We start from the raw sequence: 24,946 nt of genomic DNA on the forward strand, positions 1-24,946 counted from the left end.
GAGCCTTTTTAGTTAACAAGGGTGGCATAACTGCCATATAATTTCACCACGTTCGCGAACGACTGACGCTTCGTAAATATTAATGTTAAAAAAAGAAGAAGCAAGTCGAGAAGCGGACATGAGGTGGCGTTCTTGATTGTTTCTCAAATCGAATCGCCCAATTTTTTTGGATTACATCCTGTCCTAAGCATATGAGAACGTTAGATGAAAGCACTGCTGTTTCGACCCATAACTCCAAACGTAATTTTTGTTAATCTTTCCAGAGGCTAAAACATCGTGGATAGTCCCATTCACAGCGGGCGGGTTCCTGCACATCGCGCTGGTGACGGTGCTGCCGGACCTGCTGCGGGAGCAGGACCGGCGCGAGTCGCTGAAGCACCTCGCCGCGCTCGTGGCCGGCATCCTGCTCATGGCGCTCATGACGCACTACTTTGCATAGGTATACGGCACGCGGGGCTCCCGGCAGTGGACTCCGTGCTCATCATAATCTACGAGTATGTAGGTTTTTAAAATATCCCACTGTTATGAACTATTTGTGATCTATGAAAAGGGACCTTATTGTCGATGGCGCTTCCGCCGTTATAAACGATGCTCCGATACAAATACAACGCTGCGCGACGCAGTGCGGCGTAAGCGCCATCGATAGTGAGGTCCCTTTTCATAGATAAAGCCACATTTAATATTCTTGGTAAGTATGTAAAGTGCAGTGACTACGAAAATGAAGCCTCAACGTCCATCACTGGTAACGTTGTTGTACGTAAAAATTCATAAAACACCAGTAATACAGAAACCGCTGTGGTTGTTGTTCAGATTCAAGATGGCGAAGACGTCTCGGGAATATTTTTTTTTGTTTTGCTCATTAATGTTGTTTAAAGTGTAATATTGATAGCTTATTACGCAGTGAATAGTGAACTATCGTGGAAGTGTGCAGCTAATGAAAAACTAATCTTGAAACGCGTTTAACCATGTTTTAATCAACACCCGGCGATGCATCGTGGCTTGTAGTAAAGTCCAGCTATCTCTTTACTAAAAGCAACTACCGAATAACGTCATGCTCTACGAGCACACTTAAAAGTTACTACTGAACAACGACACATGAAATTGGCAAAATCATCATAGATTTGATGGAGGTCATATTTTAAAAGAAGAAGCTGCTGTTACGTCAGATTCCATAAATTCTTGAACTTATTCATTACCTGTGCATTGATAAAGATTTCATAACTTTGATTTAAAAAAAAAAGTTAATGTATGTGACACAGAATTGTGAAACAGCCCCGATTTAACCCAAACTAAAATGGATATCTCGAATATATTATGAGCAAGCAGTATTTGAATATTTTGGTTGTCCGATGCGAATTGTTAAATTGATAACATTAATTAAGGGCAGCATTTTGGTTCAATTCTAAATTTAAAGCATTTAGCTTTACATGCGTAAATACTCCGTGACAGTCGAGTCATAAATATGTACACGTTACTACGTTTACTACGTTACGTTTCCTTGTGACATTAAAGATCTCGACGTCACAAAAATACATATGTAAATATTATAGTTACTATTTCATAGTTTTAATATTCACATACGAAAAAATGGTGTCGTCTATTAGGTGCATCAAAAACGATTTTAAATTGTAAAATATTACACTAATATTGTCATATTTAAAAAGTCAATTTGATCACTACCATCAACATCACACACTGTTATTTTTATTGTACGTCAGGAGAATACAATGTCTTAACTGATGAAGTGATGAGAAACTGTAAACAAAAATAGAAAAAAATACATTTCAAAATGTATTCCGCCTGCTTTACCAAGAAACGTTCAAATCACACTTTAGTACATAAACATAGCCAAAGAATAATAAATAGCATTAACAATAGACATATTAATTATATTTTAATTGTCTTCACATCTTCGTGTTCAAGTTTTTCCTGTATCGTATTAATAGAAGATTGTTAACTAAGGGTGGAAAGTGAGCCATATCACCTGAGATATCTTATTACTTCGTTCGAGCGGCAACAGTTCGAGCACAGTATAATAAAGAGTAACAGCGTAGTTCGAGGGTGAGATGGTGGCTTTTACCCGAGTTGAACACTCCACTTTTCATTTCTACTATGAGGAAAGTCAAACATAAGAAATGTAGGTTGTGAGTGGAATTGGCGCCATTTACATTTTGATCGGAAAGAAGTTCTAAAACCATAGACAATCCGATCTTAAATTGAGATATGTCTGAAACGGCCTTAATGTTGTATACGCGCCGTAAAAAAAAGTGAAACTGAATTAATGAATGTAAATGTAACTTTAAACATTCATCGTCATTTATATTGATTTATTAACAAATATTTATGTTTATTTCATACATTTAAATATTAAATACAACACAAGTCCTATATTTTTTTAATAATGCAATGCAATTTACTTTTAATTTCGATAATACTTGGTCTGAAAATGCGGAAGCTAATATGAGAGTTTTTAACTGAATAACTGTTAGCCCTCGCTCGAATAAAAAAAAAAAAAAAAACTTTCCACCCTAGGATCAGCCTATGAAAGGTGAACTTTCCGAATAGGAGAGATGAAAATATATTAGTTTTAAATATTTATAAGTAAATATTTAAAGAAGAGATTGAATTATCTCCACTATTATAACTTTATAAGTCATAGATGTTAGCTAAAAAGTCACCATTTAAAGCTAACTACACACTTCATAAAAAAACTCACGTGTTTTTTCGGATGTTACAATTTTTTTTTGCCCCCACATTTAGTTGTAAGTTTATACTTATACATTAATGTACAGTATATTTTTGTAAATATATTACGACAAATAATCATGAAACATATAGGAACTAGCTATAGTACAAATATTACTCCACTTATATACCATGTGATACTTTTTGTAAATATAAGTTTATATTACAAAACCGCTTTGTAAATTAGGTTCAATTATGTTCAAATAAAAAATAGATACATATAAAAGTTTAAACTAGCTTAAACCTACCAAAATTAAGGGAGAACAAGTAATGCAAAGATGTTCCAAAATATCTGCAGATCGCGCTGACATCTGATGACGTTGACTGCATATTATTCTATTATAGGGCATTCACTGAAAAGTGTAAGTACCATTTAGTTTTTTTTTTCGAAAAATCATCAACTTGTGGGTTATTTTTATTCGGAATCTCGAGGACTATCGATTTAAAAAGGAAGAAAAAGACTTTTGTGACACAATTTCACATATATTTTGTATGGACCGTCACAAAACTGACACCTAAAATTTGTATGAAAAACTGGGGACACTTTTTTCTTTGTTTCAGTCAATAGTCCTCGTATTTGAGATCGAAATAATACAAAAGTTGTTTTTCGAAAAAAAATGGTACCATTTTTTTCTGTAAACCCCCTAGAATAGAATACTATGTAGTAAAAAAATACAGCGCCATCTACTTCAGGTTTAAAATTTCTCGCCATAAGGATTTGCACTTATTTTTTCGTTTTAGTATATTCCTGTCTATGGTTTAATTTAAGCCTTAAGTCCCAATTTTTCTTACTCAATCAAAATAAGGATTATATTATATAGTTTCAACTCAACAGTTTATTAATTGACATGTAGTTATTAAAAATTAATATCCATAAACAATTATTAAGAAAATGTGCCGTTTCAACCAGAAGAATACCTGCTTATTGTCGGTTGTCAATAAGACGTTATTTTCATAAAGCTTCAATTTTAAACCAACCTTATCGAAAACCAACAATGTGGTACCTTTAAGTTAAAAACGTCGCATATATTAGTGTATGATTTTCATTGCCTGATACTAACGCAAGTTATGTTTTATTAATTATTAATATCTTGCATTTCATCGTAGCACGTAATAATATGTGATAAAAATTGCCATTTAGTATTGTAGTCCGTTACACACGGGCCAAAAATTTTAATAATTCTGGTAATTATTGGCCCGGTGAACGGCTGTGTAAAATTATTTTTAATTACTGTTGGAAATGAATAAAGTACTTTGAAGTGGATATGTTGTTTTAATTTTAAACTATAGTGTTTAGGGATGTAAGCAGAACCCTACTGTATGAAGTTCTAATGGCTTTTGCACACGACGCATGTAGCTTACTTGCCTTCGCGCCGATAGCTCGTGTTGGCATATGCTGAAGTCTTTGTACTGTTATGGTGCTCCTACACTGGCAAATACATACATACTTGCCTGTGTAAGTATGGAGGGTAGAGGTAAGGAGAACAATCTCTTATGGGAGAACTGTTACCAGTGTAGTAGTAGTAGTAACACTTTATTGTACAGAAAGAAACATAAAACAAGACAGAACATACAGCATTTGTACAAACGCGAACTTATCCCTAGTGTCCTAATGTAGTGTCTAATATTTACCGATTCCTGGCGTCCAGCTGCCTCGTTTACTGTGAGACTATGAATAAGTGAAGACTGTTACTTATGTATAAGTGTGTTAATTAATATCCATAAATTGCAAGTGTAATTGGTGTAAACCGTTATTGCAAAAATACCAGTTTTCCATTTTACGTTATTAGACTTATCAGGACACCGTTACCAATATATATATTAAATTCTAGTCGAGCTCAAGTGTAAATTTATCATATTTACACATGAGCTCGACTAGAATTTAAGATATATTTTCCATAGCCATAGTGAATATTTGAATAATTTTGGCAATGGAAAGCATTTGATCTACATATGATTTTTCGTGAAACAAAAGCCTTAGCCTGACCATTGGAAAATTAATAATACCCTATTTGATAAAAAGGAATGGTAACTCACAAGTTATACGCCATTCGTTAGTTCATTATGTTATCTCGCCAGCTTTCGCAATATTACCTGCAGTGATTTTTTTTATTTATTAGGCACACAAAAGACATAACATTTATTACATTAAATAATAATTTTGAGGTTCAAAACACAGGTTGGGAATGCCATCCAAAGCATGTATGCGCAGCATGTAATACACATTAAAGAGCGAATACTAAAACTATACTAACTACACTGAATTACACAATAAAACAATTTTTAGAAACGAAACAAGTGATGCAATAAAAACAAAATTATATTTCATGATTACCGTTTATTTCTTATTTAAGACAAGTTCATACAATGAGACCATAACTCAAAACTGACTATACACCTTAAACTTTAAAAAAATATACATTTTGGCTACAATACCAGTAAATAAACTCCACATTTACAATCGGCCATATAAATGTATGCTGGAAACATGTTGTAAATAAAATATCATATTTAGATATTGTGATCGCGATTTGTATATTGCTTTTCGATTCTTTATTTTTACAAATTTCCCAATTATAATATTATGTAATAAAATATTTAAAAAAAACGTCCGTCGTTATGGCTAATCCAAGAGATTCGGACTGACGTCTTAAATAAAAGTTTATACAATAAGATATGGCACCCGCAAGCTGTTTCCTAAATCAAATTGAACTTTTTGCGCAAGCAGCAAAGATTTATTTTAATTGATAGTCGTTAAATAAATAAAAAACTGTTTAATGTGTGTGTGGTCACCCTTATAAAATCTACTCCAGACAGTCCAAATCTGATCGTACATACAATTAGGAACTGAATTTACCCCTTATTTAAAATTAGTTCAAGCAATAAATAGAAGGAAATTACATAATAATTTTAGGTATCACACACTAACTTCGGTCAACTCAAACGGAATCCGGAACCTATAAAAGAGCGAATTCCTCCTAATACAAGTTATTAACTCAAAAGTAGGATTCAACTCAACTGTATTGAAAAACTTTTGTTTTTTTAAACGGGTCGCTCTATTTGTGACTTTAATCGTTTTATTTTATCTACTCTCAGATTTAAACTGATCATGTAAGTGAATATTAAAAATACATTTTGCTGTTATTTTCAATAGGCTTGCGAGCGCAACCTTCAAGTAGCCATAGCGCTATGTAGGTAAGGAGTATTCACATGACGTAGACTTTCTCGACGCGCTTCATGCAGAACACCTCGTTGGTCTTCGGGCACACGATGGTGCCGTGCTCGTCCATCATCTCGCGGAGAGCCTGCGGATAGAAAGTTCGTGACTATAGATCACTAATAAAGGTCGGTTTATATCTACAGACATTGACCGTGCAAGACATGTGCCGTGGCAGACAAAATAATATTCTTATACACAAGTGTCTACGTATTTATTTATTGTATTTTATATCTGTCGCAGGTAAAGTTGTCTGTAAAAAATAGTACTTTATACAATCGTGATATAATAGAAAGCATTTCAGTCGAATACCGTGTTTAGGCAAGCTTGAAGCTTGCTGAGTTGCCTAAGTGAGGTACGAGATTGAAAAGTTATAACACTATTGTATACAATACTTTTTCTACGAGACATCAAAAATATTACTTTTTTTACTATAAAACCTAAATCAGTAATGAAAATTGGTAACTATCTAAGTACACAAAATGTATTACAAAATACATAAACGCGCAAGCCCTCGCCGGCCCGTCCCCCGTTCTAGGGGAGCGCGGCGACATATGATTGGGCAATTTTTTTACAGTAGACTACAGCGTATCGAAATGAATCTTATAGTTGAGTGGGTCATACATGAAAAGTACGCAATTATAATTTAAAATACGAAATCTTAATTCAACTATTACAGTCAACGAGTAGAAAAAATATTTTGTCTGTCACGGCATATGTTTGGCACGCTCAATGTCTAAGTACTCTGTAGATACAGGGTGAAATTTTTACAATTTCGGCATTGGTCCTATAATAAAAGTGGTTCAGTATGACCTATAGTAACTACGCAGAAATGGCTGGTAGTTAAAATTTCGCTCTGTATAAACCGCCTTCAGTTTGTTCGATTGTGCGTCCACAATAAATAAAATGTAATGTAAAGAGTGTTACCCTCTCACCGTAGACCTGTCCGTTGGGCAGCGCCATGGGCTGGTTGTGCTCGTTGAGCGGCTGGCGGCTGAGGCGGCACACGAGGCGCGAGTGCGACACGTGCGCGTGCGGCAGCTGTCCTTCAGTGTCTATATATACAAGCGTTCAACAGGTATGTGTCTATTTACCCTCTCGCCGTAGACCTGTCCGTTGGGCAGCGCCATGGGCTGGTTGTGCTCGTTGAGCGGCTGGCGGCTGAGGCGGCACACGAGGCGCGAGTGCGACACGTGCGCGTGCGGCAGCTGTCCTTCAGTGTCTATATATACAAGCGTTCAACAGGTATGTGTCCTATTTACCCTCTCGCCGTAGACCTGTCCGTTGGGCAGCGCCATGGGCTGGTTGTGCTCGTTGAGCGGCTGGCGGCTGAGGCGGCACACGAGGCGCGAGTGCGACACGTGCGCGTGCGGCAGCTGTCCTTCAGTGTCTATATATACAAGCGTTCAACAGGTATGTGTCCTATTTACCCTCTCGCCGTAGACCTGTCCGTTGGGCAGCGCCATGGGCTGGTTGTGCTCGTTGAGCGGCTGGCGGCTGAGGCGGCACACGAGGCGCGAGTGCGACACGTGCGCGTGCGGCAGCTGTCCTTCAGTGTCTATATATACAAGCGTTCAACAGGTATGTGTCCTATTTACCCTCTCGCCGTAGACCTGTCCGTTGGGCAGCGCCATGGGCTGGTTGTGCTCGTTGAGCGGCTGGCGGCTGAGGCGGCACACGAGGCGCGAGTGCGACACGTGCGCGTGCGGCAGCTGTCCTTCAGTGTCTATATATACAAGCGTTCAACAGGTATGTGTCCTATTTACCCTCTCGCCGTAGACCTGTCCGTTGGGCAGCGCCATGGGCTGGTTGTGCTCGTTGAGCGGCTGGCGGCTGAGGCGGCACACGAGGCGCGAGTGCGACACGTGCGCGTGCGGCAGCTGTCCTTCAGTGTCTATATATACAAGCGTTCAACAGGTATGTGTCCTATTTACCCTCTCGCCGTAGACCTGTCCGTTGGGCAGCGCCATGGGCTGGTTGTGCTCGTTGAGCGGCTGGCGGCTGAGGCGGCACACGAGGCGCGAGTGCGACACGTGCGCGTGCGGCAGCTGTCCTTCAGTGTCTATATATACAAGCGTTCAACAGGTATGTGTCCTATTTACCCTCTCGCCGTAGACCTGTCCGTTGGGCAGCGCCATGGGCTGGTTGTGCTCGTTGAGCGGCTGGCGGCTGAGGCGGCACACGAGGCGCGAGTGCGACACGTGCGCGTGCGGCAGCTGTCCTTCAGTGTCTATATATACAAGCGTTCAACAGGTATGTGTCCTATTTACCCTCTCGCCGTAGACCTGTCCGTTGGGCAGCGCCATGGGCTGGTTGTGCTCGTTGAGCGGCTGGCGGCTGAGGCGGCACACGAGGCGCGAGTGCGACACGTGCGCGTGCGGCAGCTGTCCTTCAGTGTCTATATATACAAGCGTTCAACAGGTATGTGTCCTATTTACCCTCTCGCCGTAGACCTGTCCGTTGGGCAGCGCCATGGGCTGGTTGTGCTCGTTGAGCGGCTGGCGGCTGAGGCGGCACACGAGGCGCGAGTGCGACACGTGCGCGTGCGGCAGCTGTCTTTCAGTGTCTATATATACAAGCGGTCAACAGGTATGTGTCTATTTACCCACTCGCCGTAGACCTGTCCGTTGGGCAGCGCCATGGGCTGGTTGTGCTCGTTGAGCGGCTGGCGGCTGAGGCGGCACACGAGGCGCGAGTGCGACACGTGCGCGTGCGGCAGCTGTCCTTCAGTGTCTATATATACAAGCGTTCAACAGGTATGTGTCTATTTACCCTCTCGCCGTAGACCTGTCCGTTGGGCAGCGCCATGGGCTGGTTGTGCTCGTTGAGCGGCTGGCGGCTGAGGCGGCACACGAGGCGCGAGTGCGACACGTGCGCGTGCGGCAGCTGTCCTTCAGTGTCTATATATACAAGCGTTCAACAGGTATGTGTCCTATTTACCCTCTCGCCGTAGACCTGTCCGTTGGGCAGCGCCATGGGCTGGTTGTGCTCGTTGAGCGGCTGGCGGCTGAGGCGGCACACGAGGCGCGAGTGCGACACGTGCGCGTGCGGCAGCTGTCCTTCAGTGTCTATATATACAAGCGTTCAACAGGTATGTGTCCTATTTACCCTCTCGCCGTAGACCTGTCCGTTGGGCAGCGCCATGGGCTGGTTATGCTCGTTGAGCGGCTGGCGGCTGAGGCGGCACACGAGGCGCGAGTGCGACACGTGCGCGTGCGGCAGCTGTCCTTCAGTGTCTATATATACAAGCGTTCAACAGGTATGTGTCCTATTTACCCTCTCGCCGTAGACCTGTCCGTTGGGCAGCGCCATGGGCTGGTTGTGCTCGTTGAGCGGCTGGCGGCTGAGGCGGCACACGAGGCGCGAGTGCGACACGTGCGCGTGCGGCAGCTGTCCTTCAGTGTCTATATATACAAGCGTTCAACAGGTATGTGTCCTATTTACCCTCTCGCCGTAGACCTGTCCGTTGGGCAGCGCCATGGGCTGGTTGTGCTCGTTGAGCGGCTGGCGGCTGAGGCGGCACACGAGGCGCGAGTGCGACACGTGCGCGTGCGGCAGCTGTCCTTCAGTGTCTATATATACAAGCGTTCAACAGGTATGTGTCCTATTTACCCTCTCGCCGTAGACCTGTCCGTTGGGCAGCGCCATGGGCTGGTTGTGCTCGTTGAGCGGCGGGCGGCTGAGGCGGCACACGAGGCGCGAGTGCGACACGTGCGCGTGCGGCAGCTGTCCTTCAGTGTCTATATATACAAGCGTTCAACAGGTATGTGTCCTATTTACCCTCTCGCCGTAGACCTGTCCGTTGGGCATCGCCATGGGCTGGTTGTGCTCGTTGAGCGGCTGGCGGCTGAGGCGGCACACGAGGCGCGAGTGCGACACGTGCGCGTGCGGCAGCTGTCCTTCAGTGTCTATATATACAAGCGTTCAACAGGTATGTGTCCTATTTACCCTCTCGCCGTAGACCTGTCCGTTGGGCAGCGCCATGGGCTGGTTGTGCTCGTTGAGCGGCTGGCGGCTGAGGCGGCACACGAGGCGCGAGTGCGACACGTGCGCGTGCGGCAGCTGTCCTTCAGTGTCTATATATACAAGCGTTCAACAGGTATGTGTCCTATTTACCCTCTCGCCGTAGACCTGTCCGTTGGGCAGCGCCATGGGCTGGTTGTGCTCGTTGAGCGGCTGGCGGCTGAGGCGGCACACGAGGCGCGAGTGCGACACGTGCGCGTGCGGCAGCTGTCCTTCAGTGTCTATATATACAAGCGGTCAACAGGTATGTGTCCTATTTACCCTCTCGCCGTAGACCTGTCCGTTGGGCAGCGCCATGGGCTGGTTGTGCTCGTTGAGCGGCTGGCGGCTGAGGCGGCACACGAGGCGCGAGTGCGACACGTGCGCGTGCGGCAGCTGTCCTTCAGTGTCTATATATACAAGCGTTCAACAGGTATGTGTCTATTTACCCTCTCGCCGTAGACCTGTCCGTTGGGCAGCGCCATGGGCTGGTTGTGCTCGTTGAGCGGCTGGCGGCTGAGGCGGCACACGAGGCGCGAGTGCGACACGTGCGCGTGCGGCAGCTGTCCTTCAGGGTCTATATATACAAGCGTTCAACAGGTATGTGTCTATTTACCCTCTCGCCGTAGACCTGTCCGTTGGGCAGCGCCATGGGCTGGTTGTGCTCGTTGAGCGGCTGGCGGCTGAGGCGGCACACGAGGCGCGAGTGCGACACGTGCGCGTGCGGCAGCTGTCCTTCAGTGTCTATATATACAAGCGTTCAACAGGTATGTGTCTATTTACCCTCTCGCCGTAGACCTGTCCGTTGGGCAGCGCCATGGGCTGGTTGTGCTCGTTGAGCGGCTGGCGGCTGAGGCGGCACACGAGGCGCGAGTGCGACACGTGCGCGTGCGGCAGCTGTCCTTCAGTGTCTATATATACAAGCGTTCAACAGGTATGTGTCCTATTTACCCTCTCGCCGTAGACCTGTCCGTTGGGCAGCGCCATGGGCTGGTTGTGCTCGTTGAGCGGCTGGCGGCTGAGGCGGCACACGAGGCGCGAGTGCGACACGTGCGCGTGCGGCAGCTGTCCTTCAGTGTCTATATATACAAGCGTTCAACAGGTATGTGTCCTATTTACCCTCTCGCCGTAGACCTGTCCGTTGGGCAGCGCCATGGGCTGGTTGTGCTCGTTGAGCGGCTGGCGGCTGAGGCGGCACACGAGGCGCGAGTGCGACACGTGCGCGTGCGGCAGCTGTCCTTCAGTGTCTATATATACAAGCGTTCAACAGGTATGTGTCCTATTTACCCTCTCGCCGTAGACCTGTCCGTTGGGCAGCGCCATGGGCTGGTTGTGCTCGTTGAGCGGCTGGCGGCTGAGGCGGCACACGAGGCGCGAGTGCGACACGTGCGCGTGCGGCAGCTGTCCTTCAGTGTCTATATATACAAGCGTTCAACAGGTATGTGTCCTATTTACCCTCTCGCCGTAGACCTGTCCGTTGGGCAGCGCCATGGGCTGGTTGTGCTCGTTGAGCGGCTGGCGGCTGAGGCGGCACACGAGGCGCGAGTGCGACACGTGCGCGTGCGGCAGCTGTCCTTCAGTGTCTATATATACAAGCGTTCAACAGGTATGTGTCCTATTTACCCTCTCGCCGTAGACCTGTCCGTTGGGCAGCGCCATGGGCTGGTTGTGCTCGTTGAGCGGCTGGCGGCTGAGGCGGAACACGAGGCGCGAGTGCGACACGTGCGCGTGCGGCAGCTGTCCTTCAGTGTCTATATATACAAGCGGTCAACAGGTATGTGTCTATTTACCCTCTCGCCGTAGACCTGTCCGTTGGGCAGCGCCATGGGCTGGTTGTGCTCGTTGAGCGGCTGGCGGCTGAGGCGGCACACGAGGCGCGAGTGCGACACGTGCGCGTGCGGCAGCTGTCCTTCAGTGTCTATATATACAAGCGTTCAACAGGTATGTGTCTATTTACCCTCTCGCCGTAGACCTGTCCGTTGGGCAGCGCCATGGGCTGGTTGTGCTCGTTGAGCGGCTGGCGGCTGAGGCGGCACACGAGGCGCGAGTGCGACACGTGCGCGTGCGGCAGCTGTCCTTCAGTGTCTATATATACAAGCGTTCAACAGGTATGTGTCTATTTACCCTCTCGCCGTAGACCTGTCCGTTGGGCAGCGCCATGGGCTGGTTGTGCTCGTTGAGCGGCTGGCGGCTGAGGCGGCACACGAGGCGCGAGTGCGACACGTGCGCGTGCGGCAGCTGTCCTTCAGTGTCTATATATACAAGCGTTCAACAGGTATGTGTCTATTTACCCTCTCGCCGTAGACCTGTCCGTTGGGCAGCGCCATGGGCTGGTTGTGCTCGTTGAGCGGCTGGCGGCTGAGGCGGCACACGAGGCGCGAGTGCGACACGTGCGCGTGCGGCAGCTGTCCTTCAGTGTCTATATATACAAGCGTTCAACAGGTATGTGTCCTATTTACCCTCTCGCCGTAGACCTGTCCGTTGGGCAGCGCCATGGGCTGGTTGTGCTCGTTGAGCGGCTGGCGGCTGAGGCGGCACACGAGGCGCGAGTGCGACACGTGCGCGTGCGGCAGCTGTCCTTCAGTGTCTATATATACAAGCGTTCAACAGGTATGTGTCCTATTTACCCTCTCGCCGTAGACCTGTCCGTTGGGCAGCGCCATGGGCTGGTTGTGCTCGTTGAGCGGCTGGCGGCTGAGGCGGCACACGAGGCGCGAGTGCGACACGTGCGCGTGCGGCAGCTGTCCTTCAGTGTCTATATATACAAGCGTTCAACAGGTATGTGTCCTATTTACCCTCTCGCCGTAGACCTGTCCGTTGGGCAGCGCCATGGGCTGGTTGTGCTCGTTGAGCGGCTGGCGGCTGAGGCGGCACACGAGGCGCGAGTGCGACACGTGCGCGTGCGGCAGCTGTCCTTCAGTGTCTATATATACAAGCGTTCAACAGGTATGTGTCCTATTTACCCTCTCGCCGTAGACCTGTCCGTTGGGCAGCGCCATGGGCTGGTTGTGCTCGTTGAGCGGCTGGCGGCTGAGGCGGCACACGAGGCGCGAGTGCGACACGTGCGCGTGCGGCAGCTGTCCTTCAGTGTCTATATATACAAGCGTTCAACAGGTATGTGTCCTATTTACCCTCTCGCCGTAGACCTGTCCGTTGGGCAGCGCCATGGGCTGGTTGTGCTCGTTGAGCGGCTGGCGGCTGAGGCGGCACACGAGGCGCGAGTGCGACACGTGCGCGTGCGGCAGCTGTCCTTCAGTGTCTATATATACAAGCGTTCAACAGGTATGTGTCTATTTACCCTCTCGCCGTAGACCTGTCCGTTGGGCAGCGCCATGGGCTGGTTGTGCTCGTTGAGCGGCTGGCGGCTGAGGCGGCACACGAGGCGCGAGTGCGACACGTGCGCGTGCGGCAGCTGTCCTTCAGTGTCTATATATACAAGCGTTCAACAGGTATGTGTCTATTTACCCTCTCGCCGTAGACCTGTCCGTTGGGCAGCGCCATGGGCTGGTTGTGCTCGTTGAGCGGCTGGCGGCTGAGGCGGCACACGAGGCGCGAGTGCGACACGTGCGCGTGCGGCAGCTGTCCTTCAGTGTCTATATATACAAGCGTTCAACAGGTATGTGTCTATTTACCCTCTCGCCGTAGACCTGTCCGTTGGGCAGCGCCATGGGCTGGTTGTGCTCGTTGAGCGGCTGGCGGCTGAGGCGGCACACGAGGCGCGAGTGCGACACGTGCGCGTGCGGCAGCTGTCCTTCAGTGTCTATATATACAAGCGTTCAACAGGTATGTGTCCTATTTACCCTCTCGCCGTAGACCTGTCCGTTGGGCAGCGCCATGGGCTGGTTGTGCTCGTTGAGCGGCTGGCGGCTGAGGCGGCACACGAGGCGCGAGTGCGACACGTGCGCGTGCGGCAGCTGTCCTTCAGTGTCTATATATACAAGCGTTCAACAGGTATGTGTCCTATTTACCCTCTCGCCGTAGACCTGTCCGTTGGGCAGCGCCATGGGCTGGTTGTGCTCGTTGAGCGGCTGGCGGCTGAGGCGGCACACGAGGCGCGAGTGCGACACGTGCGCGTGCGGCAGCTGTCCTTCAGTGTCTATATATACAAGCGTTCAACAGGTATGTGTCCTATTTACCCTCTCGCCGTAGACCTGTCCGTTGGGCAGCGCCATGGGCTGGTTGTGCTCGTTGAGCGGCTGGCGGCTGAGGCGGCACACGAGGCGCGAGTGCGACACGTGCGCGTGCGGCAGCTGTCCTTCAGTGTCTATATATACAAGCGTTCAACAGGTATGTGTCCTATTTACCCTCTCGCCGTAGACCTGTCCGTTGGGCAGCGCCATGGGCTGGTTGTGCTCGTTGAGCGGCTGGCGGCTGAGGCGGCACACGAGGCGCGAGTGCGACACGTGCGCGTGCGGCAGCTGTCCTTCAGTGTCTATATATACAAGCGTTCAACAGGTATGTGTCCTATTTACCCTCTCGCCGTAGACCTGTCCGTTGGGCAGCGCCATGGGCTGGTTGTGCTCGTTGAGCGGCTGGCGGCTGAGGCGGCACACGAGGCGCGAGTGCGACACGTGCGCGTGCGGCAGCTGCCGCGCCAGCGCGTTCAGCGGCGGCGCGCACGCGGGGCACGCCGCCACCTTCGTGGCCTCGTTGTAGCACTGAGTGTGCTATGTTAAGGAACGGGTTTTTAATTCAAAAAGTGCAATATAATACACAATAATAGTGCAAAAAAAATACTATATTTTTTAGGATACGAGATTAAAATTATTCTAGATCCAACGACAATGTCGACAATACACGTCGTCAGCGCTCGGTTGAGTCCACCGTCTCGCCGCTGTACTCGTTAGATGTAATTAACGCATAAATGTAGTATGTATTTTAGTTTCCCACATGATCCAGTCGTAAAAAAAAATGGATTGCAGCCACGGGGCGGAAAGACTGGTTCCCGACTGAGCAGAGTACTACATATTTGTTCCATACATTTTGAAAATACTAGTTTCTATTTAAGGGAAAAAGATCATCCGTCTGTCAGAAAATCGACGTCATTCATGTTAATAAATTTGTTATTATGGCCGTGGTTCGCGGGGAAGCGGGGAGTGAACGAGCGAGACCGCAGATATAAAATCTATGAGTAAGAGCGAAGCTAAGTTGAATCGTAACAGGCGGTGGGTCATCGGTGTCTTTGAATCGGTTTGGATTTCCCATCATTAAATTTCAGCTGTAAGGCTGTAATGTCACGGTAGGTGGTAATAACCCTAAAATGCCATCTTTGTTACTTTTAATAAGGACTATTATATCTAATTGCATCTTGATAATATTAGTGATGCATCCATCGCCGGCCTCGCTTCATGGTAAGTATTCCACAAATACGCACGAAGCGTTTCGCTTCAACATTCCTTATGTGAACTGCCAAAGAGTGGAATGCCCTGCCCAAGTCTGTTTCCGCATGAGTACAATCTCTTCAAGGCTAGAGTAAATAGGTATGTATCTTATAAGTAAGCGTGCTCCACCGTAGACCGCATTATCACTTACCATTAGATGAGATCGTGGTCGAGCGCCTGTGCTGTAACTATAAAAGAAAACCGGGCAAGTGCGAGTCGGACTCGCGCACCGAGGGTTCCGTACAAACCTGTAGGTATATATTATTATATGATGTAACCAAAAACTTACAGTTTTCGCAATTTTTCCTTTATCTGTGCTATAAGACGTTGCTTCGTACCAAATTTCAAGATTCTGAGTTCACGAGAAGTACCCTGTAGGTTTTGATTCCCTTGCGAGTGTCGAAAATTTGCGGCATAAACGGCTGTATCTTTTGATTGCATTGGCTTAGAAGTTTGATTTTTTCACAGCTCCAAAGGACAGTAGACCTCCAAGCGTTCCTCAGAAAAAGGGTCTTGACAGACAGACAGACGGACGGACGGACAACAAAGTGATCCTATAAGGGTTCCGTTTTTCCTTTCGAGGTACGGAACCCTAAAAAGTAACTTATTTATAAAAATATTTTTTTTTTTACTGCAGCGTTACATATTTTTATTTCTACTGCTTTATATAAACATAACATTTATGAAATTCGCTAATTTATTTATTTTCCTCAAATTCTCACCAATTTGTTTCGAAAACGGGGACCTTTATAATTGACACCACATTTTTCGAACCTGGATAATTGGAACGTGCATAAATGAAAAACCTAATTTTTTAAACCTAAGTTTTTAGGTTAATTGACACAAATTGGACAGTCCCTTGAGATCGCAATGATCCAGGTTCCACTGCAGGCAGGTGATGGAGCCGAGTAGAGTAGAGGGGGTGATGTAAAGGATATGGCGTGTTGAGCGCGTGCAGGCCGAGCTGCAGCGCCACGGGCAGCGCGGGCAGGCGCGCGGGGTGCAGCAGGCGCGCGTGCTCGCCGCGGAACTGCCGCTCCAGCGCCGCCCAGCGCCCGGGGCACAGCAGCGAGCGGTACGGCTCCACCTCTGCGGACCCCCCACCTTACCGCTCAACACTCGATACTTACGAGGGCTGATACTATAGTACATTACGATACAAGTGCGAAAAATAGGAAATTCGAAACGAGTGGCGATAAATTAAAACACGACCGAAGGGAGTGTTTTAAATCGACACGAGTTGCGAATTACCTATTCGCTCATATATCGTACAACGTTTTACAGTACATATGGCCCTTTAAATGTTCGACACAGTAACGTAATATGCTAATTTTCGCACTAGTGCGGTAAAGTAGCACCATATGTACTGTAAAACATGTTACTTGCTCTGCTCTGGCTCTACTCGTGTGATAAAAAAAATATTTATACTATTGTGAGGGATATTTCAAAGCTACTTATGGCCATCAATTTTTTTTTAATTAATGCAATTAGTTTTTTTATTATATATTTCTAACTGTAAGCTGTTTTGTATGGAGTTACGAATTGCTTAGAAAAAACGGCAATTTTGGGCATAATTAAATGAATTTCATATTGAAATCTTTGAAAACCGAACTTAAATTTTCCCGGGGTTAATTATTATCTTCCTTCTGCTATTTCCAATGTATAAATCAATAAATAATCTTATATGCATATATATATTTTTTTAAATATCAGAAATTTTTACTTTTAATGAAAGGACTCATTGTTGACACCTATTAAATCATAATAATATTTACTCAATCAAAACGATTTATATGTAAAAGAACGGCCGAGATTCGTCATTATATCATCGCACCTAAAAAACTTTTGATTTTTTTTTACAAAAACTGTCTATAAAATGACAGCACATATTGAATCTCAATTACTGATTTTCATGACTGATGGTTAGGCTTCGACGCGTCGAAGTAAAAAGTAATAAAAACAAAAATAAGCGTTTTCTAAAAATATAAGTACTTACACCACTTTAATAAGTAGTGAAAAATCCCTCACAATAGTATAAATAAAATTTTAATCGCATGAGTAGAGCCGGAGCAACTAACAACTTTTGGATTAGCCCTCGTACTTATATCGATTTAAACTAACACGACTCTCATTCATCATTTAAACCGAAACAAACTAAATAAGTTAATAATAAAAGTAAATGCAAGCGATTAAATCTCAGATTTTTTTAACTCTACCTTTGTAACGTAGTGTAGTATTTTTCACCACACCAACTGGTAAAGGCCCTCTTGATTGTTCAAAAACGAATGAGAAAGTTGCATTTTATTCAGATGTGAGGCAAAGTAATCAGATGCAAATTTTGAGTTGTTTCCTTATGTTAGCTGGTGGAATTGACTTTTAAATTATGATTTTGAATGATACATTTTATATTACGTTCATTTGGATTTGATTTGAACAACAACTTTGCCCTCTTGTAAAACAATAGTTATTTGTTTTACAAGCTTTGCCACTTTTTTTTTTCACCACACTAACACGAGAAAACTACTAACTATGAAATATCAAAAAAATCATATTTTTATGAAATCAATAATAAATAAAATACGTAATAAAATAATAATCATTCAAAATCCTCATTTAAAAGTAAATTCTACTAGCTAACATAAGGTAACAACTCAAAATTTGCATCTGATGCTTTGCCCCACATGTGGATAAAATACAACTTTCTCATTCGTTTTTGAACAATCAAGAGGGCCTTTACCAGTTGGTGTGTTGAAAATAACTATATGCAATCGTTGTATAAGAAGGGTCAAAGGAGGCGAGTGGAGTGGGTTACAATGTGAGCCGGAGCCGAAGATATAAGCGAAAATTATAAAGGAATACGCCACGAGAATTTTTTGACCTACTTATACGACGTTGCAAACAATAGTTTTCCTATGAGTCAACAAAAAATTGTATTTTGTACAATCGTCATATAATGGAGAGCTTTTCAGTACCGTGTTAAAGTCACGAAGCTTGCTAAGACGCCTTAGTAAGTACAAGATTAAAAAGCTTGATTATAACACAATACTTTTTCTACGAATCTACAAAAATAATACTTTAAACTAGTAAAATTGATTTTTCTTTCCTTTATTGTATTTTTTTATTATTAAATAGGTGTTTTAAAGGGAACGAATATTTCATTATTTTTGCGCTACGACGCATGGTTTAGGAGATACAGCCCATATAAAATTTTCTGCATGACTAACTAAAAAAAACTCTTTATAGGGCTGTAATTGTATCTCCTTCTGACGACCGGTCTGGCCTAGTGGGTGATAAGGACATTAATTTGTGTGATGAGCACAGATATTTGTTCCTGAGTCACGGGTGTTTTCTATATATTTATATTATATATATATATATATCGTTGTCTAAGTACCTACAACAAGCCTCAATATTTATTACAATAAAACTAATAAAAAAATCGTTCCCCTTTAATACCCCATGCACTGAATAACCTATCTCATTAGGACATAAAACAATCATCTGCATAATTTTGAGAAAAGCACTATACATAACTCGCGTGAAAAGGGGTTGCCGGCCTCATAACTATACTAGTCTATATGTACTCGGCCGGCAACCCCTTATTTCCCAGCCTCTGTAGTAGTATACTATTGAGCAACCATTTTGTTTCGTCCTCTGGACCGCAGCGGCAAGTGATTGGTATTTTTTTATAGTTGACTACAGCATATTGAAATAAATATTATAATTGAGTTGGGAGCCTATTCATGAAAAGTACACAATTATAGTTTGGTATACGAAATCTTAATTTAACCGTTACAGTCGACGATTGTACTGGGAGAGGTGCTCCTTGGCGTACTTAACGACTTCAAGATGATCGATTATGAACTGAGTAATAGTAACACACCTGTATCCTTGGGGAACGCCAGCATGCCCATACAATGTTGTATGTCCTGGAGTTGCTCTTCTTCGTACTGGGAGAGGTGCTTCTTAGCGTATTTCACGGCTTCCAAGCGCCGGTCGGCGCGTACGAGCTCTATGAACTCCTAAAAAACATAATAAATAATTAACGTATGAAATCTTATTGACAATTATATTGAACATTGTGGCGATCGCTGTCATTTTAATAAGGGTGTCAGTGGGGTGTCAAGACTGTCAAGTGTGAGTTGTTTTTGAAACTTGATTTGGCAGTCGAGCGAATTTAAATTTTGCATCAGTAAATGGTGTAGGTAGTTGCCTAGAGCGCACATGCGACGCCGCTCCTCCGCCGTTCTATTACTTGTACATATATATATGGACGCCATTTTGAATTTCCAATGCCGCCATCTTGTGTCTACGTTGACGCCATGTTGAATCATAAAGATTTTCACCTGCGGTCGTAACTTGAACTCTATAGTGGAGCCGAGTTTGGGCAATTTAGACTTGTTATCAGCGCAGCATTGCAGAATTTGCAGAACTCGCACTGTACGGCGGTTTCTTAGCTAGCTAGTGTATAAGACTATAGCAACGCCATTTTGAATTTCTTTGATATCTTTGACCTTTGTAGAACTCGTGATATACGGAGTTTCTTAGACCTTGCCTATGAAGCCAATGGTCCCGGGTTGAGGGTTTCTATATAAGTATTTATAAATATGTATATATTATTTATGTCGTTGTTTAATACCCTCAACATAAGCCTTATTGAGCTTACTGTGGGACTTATGCAATTTGTGTAGTAAATATAATAATGTCCAATAATATTTTCTTTTATTGCTCCAGCCAATAAAAATAAATTATACATGTAAAATTACAATGATGATATCTATAGCTATGGACGCCATTTAAAATCCTCAAGCCCGCCATAATTCAGTGTGATCAAGATGGCGTCGTTAAGATATTTAACTGCAGACGAATCTTATACTCGATGGTGGTCTTAATTTAGATGTATATAACGACTCCATCATTAAACCTCATTGTATTTACCTGCAGTCGTATTTTTAAGTCGATGGCGGAGCATAGTTTGCGCAGATTGGACTATGGACGCCATTTTGACTGTGCTGTGTGTGCGTGTGTGTAAGAGAGAGAGAGACGGCGTCATTGCACGCTCATAATGGCGGCATCTAGATGATATTTACCTGCAGCCGTATCTTGAACTCGATGGTGGAGCCGAGTTTGCGCAGTTTAGACTTATTGTCGGCGCACCATTGCAGAACTCGTGCGGTACGACGATTCCTTAGCTCGGCCTCCACTTCAGCCGCGGCGCAGTAGATATCTGTAATTTAATTATTTTTTGAGGATTTTAATTTACTTCACCAAACTTTGACCGAAGTGCCAGGTCTTCAGCTCTCCCGCTGCATTTCGCGGACAGTAGGCTTAGCATGAGGGCCGCAACAGAATCTCGCGCGGGAGATTTTGTCGCCGCGCTCTCGTTCTTAGCCTATAGGAAAGCCAAAGACCATAGAGCCTCTAGCGCACTTATAAAAATTGAATTTTAATTTTCTACTTCAAGGTCGCGAGTATATTAGTGTGTACTTACCGACGTTGGTAAGGTCGCGCAGGTCGCGCGCGTCGGCCAGCTTGGCCGCGGCGTCGTAGTAGCCGCTGCGGAGGCAGTAGTCCACCAGCATGCGCTCCAAGCGGGTGCGGCGCCATTGGTTCACTGTCGTCTGGAAACACAATTTGGTTATAGACCACACATTTGACTGCTGGCACAGAATAAGTAGTAGTAAGTACAGAAAAGAAACTTCCTACAAAACCGAAGTTTGATAGCGATTCAGGGACGAATCATGCTGTCCCTTTCTTATGACTTGACATTACCCTCTGTTCTTATTCTAGAAGTTGCCAAGTACTTCTGGCACAATCTTGAATTATTCACTAAGAAAAAATGGAAAAGCGGTCGATATCACAACAGCAGGCAATACGACCTGGATGTGCATGTTTTAGGTCCTAAGATTTATAACAAAATTCCTGCCAATATTAAAAGCACTAAAACACAATTAGGCTTTACCCTAAAGCTAAATCACTTCTGCTACAGAAGGCCTACTATTCCGTCTCTGAATTTCTAATGGAATACAATAAAAGTTACTTTAATGTAATAATTATATTGTGCACAATAATGCTGAAATTTTGAAACTATAAATTTTAAATCAAAATATGTATATTGACCCTAATTAATCTATCTGTACCTGTTACCACAATAACTATTTTTCCTTATGTTGTTAATGTTAAGTAAATTGAATTTGTGTAATTGTATATTTAAATTAACCTTACAATGTATAAACCGAAAGGAACAGTTTCGCCCCCCTGCTGCTGGACAGAAGTACAGTCAGTTTTTCTTTTTGCCATAAGTTTCATTTTTGATAGGTACAAAAACTCATGCATATAGCTAACTATAGGTATTTTTCTTTTAACAGGCAACTACTATAGGTAGACCGCTTAAATGAGTCTTCGCCCGCGCGGTACAGGGGCGCGGGGGTAAGACGACAAAGGGGATCGAGAGAGATGCGGGCGGCAGGCGCATTTTTGCCGTAGCTCAGTTTGCTAGCCACGCGGTTAGCAGTCACTCGTGTTTATAAGTTCCGGGCGCTTGGTGAAATATACACATGAGATTACATTCTCAAGATGCCTCGACTTATCTTTGGACAGAAACTTAATAGTCAAACCAAGCAAATGGCTTTTAATGTGTACACATATTTTAGAAAGAAGAAATTGGACCCGAATTCTATTGAGTATCAACAATTGATTATAAATCTGCAGGACGATTCTGATGATGACGATAACTCCGAAAGTGAAGAATCAAGTTCAAGTGATATTGATATAGACATAAGTGATTGATTTATAATTTATAAATCACTTTCGAGTCGTCATCATCAGTATCGTACTTACATATTATTATAAATTATTATATTCATAATTTGCATTGAATAAAAGTACAAAAGTTAATTAAGTTTGTTGTTTTATAAACTTTCAATAAAATTAACGTCATATACTTTCCCATTAAAAAAACACCAACTATTAACCGCTATAACGTCACATATCTCAAAACCTGTCCAGTGCGCATTTCACCTCTTGTGTATCACACTAGGCGCGCCTGCCGCCCGCTCCTCTCTCGATCCCCTTTGTCGCCTTTCCCCCGCGCCTCTGTACCGCGCGGGCGAAGACTCATTTAAACGGTCTACCTATACTCATCAAGGCAATTCTTACAATTTTTTATTTATTAAAGCTTTTTTTCCACTTAACAAGTTTTGCAATGTATTTCTAATTTACAACTATTTCTTCCATCTTTGTTATGTGGCCCCTCTGAGGGTAAAAGCCTCCTCCATTCCTTTCCACCTTCCTCTGTCCTTTGCTATATGCATCTAACATTTTCCTGCTGTGGTTATTATATCATCGGCCCATCTTTTCTTTTGTCTTCCCCATTTTCTTTTGCCAGTTGGGCCCTTCTTACAATTACCCAAAATTATTAGGTTGCATTGTTTTTTTACAGAGTTCCAATTCCTGTTTCCCTCATCCGAAACCTCATCCTCATCCTCGTTGAAACGAAGCCTGCAAAAACCTATAACCTTCCCTATTTGTAATTTTTTACTTCAGAATAATAAAAAAAAAAACAAATAATGGAATTGATCTGGCAAATTTAATTAATGTGTACTCACTCGCACTTGCGGCGTGCTCGGCTCGTTGAGCGAGACAGCCTGCTCCTTGATATGCTCCAGCCTCTTCTTGCACACTAGTGCCACCTGCAACTCCTCGCTGATGGCTTCAGATGCCTTACGCTTCATTGCTGTGAGTTTCTCCACCTAAAACAACAAAATGTGTATTCATTAGAACTTTAGAAGCAAAATGGACGAAAATTGGTGGGAATATAATAATGACAGATATGATAAGTATAACGTAAAACCAAGCTTCTATAAAAATTACTTAATTATGAGAATTAGAATTACTTTGTTGACTCTACATGCAAATAACTCTATAATTATTTGTTTCTCTTATCTTCAGTTAATTAGCCATGAACGTCAATAATGGTAACAATTACAGCTTTTTGGTACTACAAAGTTTGTTAAGCAGGTCAGCAGGTAAAAATAATGCATGAATGTAAAGTTTTCCCATCTTGGTTTCAGCATACAGGCAGGCATCTGTCGATTGAATGTTATAATTTCATTTAAGTCAATCATAAATAGAATAGGCCTTTGTCAAAGGGCAAGGCAAGCAGACAAAGAATACACTTGGTGAGAAAAAATTGACAAGAAATTTGTGAAAAATAAAGGCATTTTTATTTGAAATATGGCAGATTGAAATGTTACTCCTGTAATATGTAAGTAAAAATATCACGGTTTACAAACCATGCCTCCTAGAAGCACATCGATCTCTCCAGCGGTGCTCGGAGCTTTGGCGGCAGTCTCCAACTCCCCAGCAGCAGCACCAACCTGTCTCGCTTCAACATCCAGCACCCGCTGGGCATTGCGGTAGCGTTTGTTGAACACTTCATATGGCACCTAAAAAAATTGTATTGACAGTGGTTTAATTAATAGGATGGCAAAGTGAGCAAAATGCCATTTAAGCCTGATCTGAAAGAGGCCCAAATTTTATCTAGAGGTAGTGAGTACAGGTCCCCATTGTCCATTTTGCAATTCCACTAGTATTTTATAATTTACAATAATTATATTATAAAGCGTATTATGAAAAAAAACACTTATTTGTTAAGATGTTTACCCGCATAAATACATATTGTCTTCTGTACTTAATACGACGATATTTTTTCAGCATGAAGCCTGCCAGAGTGAATCGTTTTGAACACAGGATAATTCAGTGTTCATATCCATTTGGATACCATGGACGTGATGGACAAGAGAGTGTTTATATTATTTCATAAATACGTGTGCAAACAGATTGTAGAATTTTAAGAGCACAAAGCACTACTATGCTTACCTTTAACGTAGCATGCTCCAAAGATCTTAATTCGTTCATCATGTTGTAACTTTAGTTTTAAAACTCTGTCAATAAAAAAGGCGTCTGCTGAGGCTTTTCAGGGCTTCCTTTTCGAAACTGCTGTAGAGGAAAACAAAACTCAGCTGATTGGAAGATGCTTATTACCAGCCCAGTAAATATGGCAACTCACTTACAGCTTACGGAAAAGCTTGGTAGATATATAAGCTACGGAAAATAGTATAATGTTAATGTTAATACGCAAAATTATTATATTCTTCGAATCTGCGCCGTAATTAGGGCAAAAAGTGAATTTTATGCAAATGAAAAGCTTTATTCTATGGGTTTCTTTTTTTTAATTTGATTGACCTACAAGCTGTAGATTAAATCTTAACAGCCAAATGAATGTCGATATTCACAAGAAAAAGTTAAACTTAAGATTTTGTGAAAAAATAAGCAAAAAAACAATAGTTTATGATTTGGTTTCAAGCAGACATTTATTCAGTTGTTTTTTATTTCTGTTCTGTTGTTCTGTTTTAATGCACAATAAGAGATACAAGAAAGATCTTTCGAAACATTTAATTTTAATAGATCAAAAACATAACATCATATTTTTTTAAAGAAAATTTAACCATATTTTTTTATTATTGAAAAAGAATCAATATACTGGCATCACTAAAAACGTTGTATGCGTGAATTGGATTCGAGCATCTTCGTTTCATAG

General features: G+C 43.7%; 2 protein-coding genes across 2 annotated transcripts in view; one reads left to right on the forward strand and one right to left on the reverse strand.

Moving 5' to 3' along the window:
- Positions 1 to 4,009, forward strand: part of LOC133529506 (zinc transporter ZIP13 homolog) — a 29,723-nt gene extending 25,714 nt beyond the window's left edge. The window contains exon 8 of the mRNA XM_061867227.1: positions 264 to 4,009. Coding sequence (XP_061723211.1) covers positions 264 to 439 — 176 coding nt within the window. The 3' untranslated portion in view covers positions 440 to 4,009. The remainder of the gene's footprint in view (positions 1 to 263) is intronic.
- Positions 4,010 to 5,951: 1,942 nt separating this feature from the next.
- LOC133529509 (E3 ubiquitin-protein transferase MAEA-like) lies at positions 5,952 to 24,617 on the reverse strand. Its single transcript, XM_061867234.1, has 10 exons — positions 24,420 to 24,617; positions 24,226 to 24,345; positions 23,640 to 23,792; positions 22,953 to 23,096; positions 20,837 to 20,966; positions 20,436 to 20,572; positions 19,229 to 19,367; positions 16,284 to 16,434; positions 14,437 to 14,626; positions 5,952 to 6,050 (listed from the first exon to the last, which is right to left on the reverse strand). The coding sequence occupies exons 2-10, from the start codon at positions 24,265 to 24,267 to the stop codon at positions 5,952 to 5,954; spliced, it is 1,185 nt and encodes a 394-aa protein (XP_061723218.1). The 5' UTR covers positions 24,268 to 24,345; positions 24,420 to 24,617.
- Between the last annotated feature and the right edge of the window lie 329 nt (positions 24,618 to 24,946).

Source organism: Cydia pomonella, chromosome 21 (assembly GCF_033807575.1).
Source record: "Cydia pomonella isolate Wapato2018A chromosome 21, ilCydPomo1, whole genome shotgun sequence".
NCBI classification, from domain to species: domain Eukaryota; kingdom Metazoa; phylum Arthropoda; class Insecta; order Lepidoptera; family Tortricidae; genus Cydia; species Cydia pomonella.

What these genes read in the sequence shown, in the direction of transcription:
- LOC133529509 (XM_061867234.1), bottom strand. Translation starts at nt 24,267, where the DNA reads ATGATGAACGAATTAAGATCTTTGGAGCATGCTACGTTAAAG. An exon ending in CGAGCACGCCGCAAGTGCGA is followed by an intron (nt 20,967 to 22,952) that starts GTGAGTACACAT and finishes TTGTGTTTCCAG; the next exon opens with ACGACAGTGAACCAATGGCG. An exon ending in AGTTCAAGATACGGCTGCAG is followed by an intron (nt 19,368 to 20,435) that starts GTAAATATCATC and finishes TATGTTTTTTAG; the next exon opens with GAGTTCATAGAGCTCGTACG.